The sequence below is a fragment of the Fusarium odoratissimum genome (genome assembly GCF_000260195.1).
Source record: "Fusarium odoratissimum NRRL 54006 unplaced genomic scaffold supercont1.305, whole genome shotgun sequence".
Taxonomy (NCBI): domain Eukaryota; kingdom Fungi; phylum Ascomycota; class Sordariomycetes; order Hypocreales; family Nectriaceae; genus Fusarium; species Fusarium odoratissimum.
Window position 1 is genome coordinate 1 of NW_022158991.1, and position 1,726 is coordinate 1,726.

Below are 1,726 nucleotides of genomic sequence, written 5' to 3' on the forward strand. Positions count from 1 at the left end.
CCCCTGCCGCAGGGCTGTTGCGTGCTTGACAGCCGCCAGAGCTTTTCCTATCCCTGGGATCTCCTCTTTCCACTTCATAGAGTTCGATTCATGGCACTGAATTATCTGGTCACATATTAGACATGCTACTAGCTGTGTGCACACTACGCCGAGGTTACTGGTTGTTTGTAACAGTATGCTTGATGAAGCCGCCAAACGGTCTCGATTAAATCATCAAGACGTGTCTAGCTTGTTCTTCATTGTAAACGACGCACATATCAAGATATCCGAGCAGCTCGGTGCAGATGTTGTTCAAGTCGAATCCCCGCCACATTGTTCCCGCTGAGCGTGCGTTTTGTGCGTTGCAACTGTATCTTCAGATCGCTGTCTCGTCCCTCTGCAACTCGTTAGTAGTAAAGAGTGATCATAGATCTTTGCTTCAGACACCGTGTAGCTCCTTTGAGTGGGTCCCAGGATACTAAAGACAGCCTCAATTAAGTTACCCTTGCTCCCGGTGTTACTTGGGCGGTTACTCGTGGCTGGGGAGTGAAACGCAAAACGAGAAAATGCTTCCAGTCCATTAGTTGATTCAGGTTGCATTCCAGGACAGGCAGCGCTCTGTTGTTTCTGCAATCCCGGGCGCCCCTGCAGCCACCAGACGTGGTAATGTACTAGTCACAATAGCGTCCACAGCATTGACGATCTGTTGTCCCTTCAACCCTGCTTTTCTCCCGTCTTTCGCGCTGATCGCCGGTATCTAGCTTCCATGGCCCTTGTTATTAAGGAAATAATGCATAAGCGATTCCTCCACCGTTAGTTTTGCTGTAGAGTGGTGCATTCAGTGTGTGAGCACCGCTCATCTGAGGGCATGTCTAATCAGTCTAAAGTTAGCGCGAGCAGGGACGGGATACAATGCAAACTGGTATTTCCGTAGCCTGCCGGGCTCATAGTACCCTTGTTTATCAAAATGTCTCCGGGGACTACAAAGCCCAATCTGGCACCGTCCAGTGCCGAGCCTGACGACGCATGTGGCGCTTCAGGGGTTCATGATCGTCAATTCGAGGGCCTTGCCGGCCATGTTGCAGGCTACTAGCCCTACCTTTGCAGCCCGTTGTATTATATGCAACAAGGATCAAAACAAACGCGGACCTCGACTAGCTCAAATAGATCCTCATTATTGGACGCTTCCCGCCACCAGATGGTAGTAACGAGGCGCAAACTACAGCCCGAATTGTGGAGGACTCCGGGGAAACGGAAGAACCCTTGTTCATGCAAAATCCTAGTCACTACGTACCTCCTCTCGTTACGCTTCTGTGCGCAGGACACTGATGTGTTTGCGTTTCATAGACTTCAAGTCGTGACCCCGTCTTCCAGGTTTACAGGCTAGACAGCTCAAAGTCGCTCAAGTTCAATTATCAGCTGGCCGTGTGCGCGCCTCGCATCGATGTTGCTTGTTCGTCTGATGGCGTTATCCTTGTCGTGGCCCTCTAAACGGCTGCGGCATGAAGAACCAAAAAGCAAGCGGGTTGCCTCCTAATGGCAATATCCTCAGCTACTTGATTGGGAGCCCGTTACAAAATTTTCACATATGCTTCTGGCACACTCAACCAGGTCCTTTCCCCTGTAGTTGAGCCTGCGGGTTACTATCGGAAAAGCATATGGGTGGATCCATGCTAAGGGTCAGTCGCGAATCAATTTTGTTTATGAGTCAGGAGCATATGGCTTTTCAAGGCCTTGAAAGCGACTG

At 50.3% G+C, this 1,726-nt stretch overlaps 1 protein-coding gene across 1 annotated transcript; it reads left to right on the top strand.

Annotated features, from left to right (window-relative positions):
- Window positions 1–946: 946 nt before the first annotated feature.
- Window positions 947–1,470, top strand: FOIG_16906 (uncharacterized protein; the record flags this gene model as incomplete). Its single annotated transcript, XM_031218386.1, has 3 exons — window positions 947–1,057; window positions 1,147–1,269; window positions 1,327–1,470. The coding sequence occupies 3 exons, from the start codon at window positions 947–949 to the stop codon at window positions 1,468–1,470; spliced, it is 378 nt and encodes a 125-aa protein (XP_031051900.1).
- Between the last annotated feature and the right edge of the window lie 256 nt (window positions 1,471–1,726).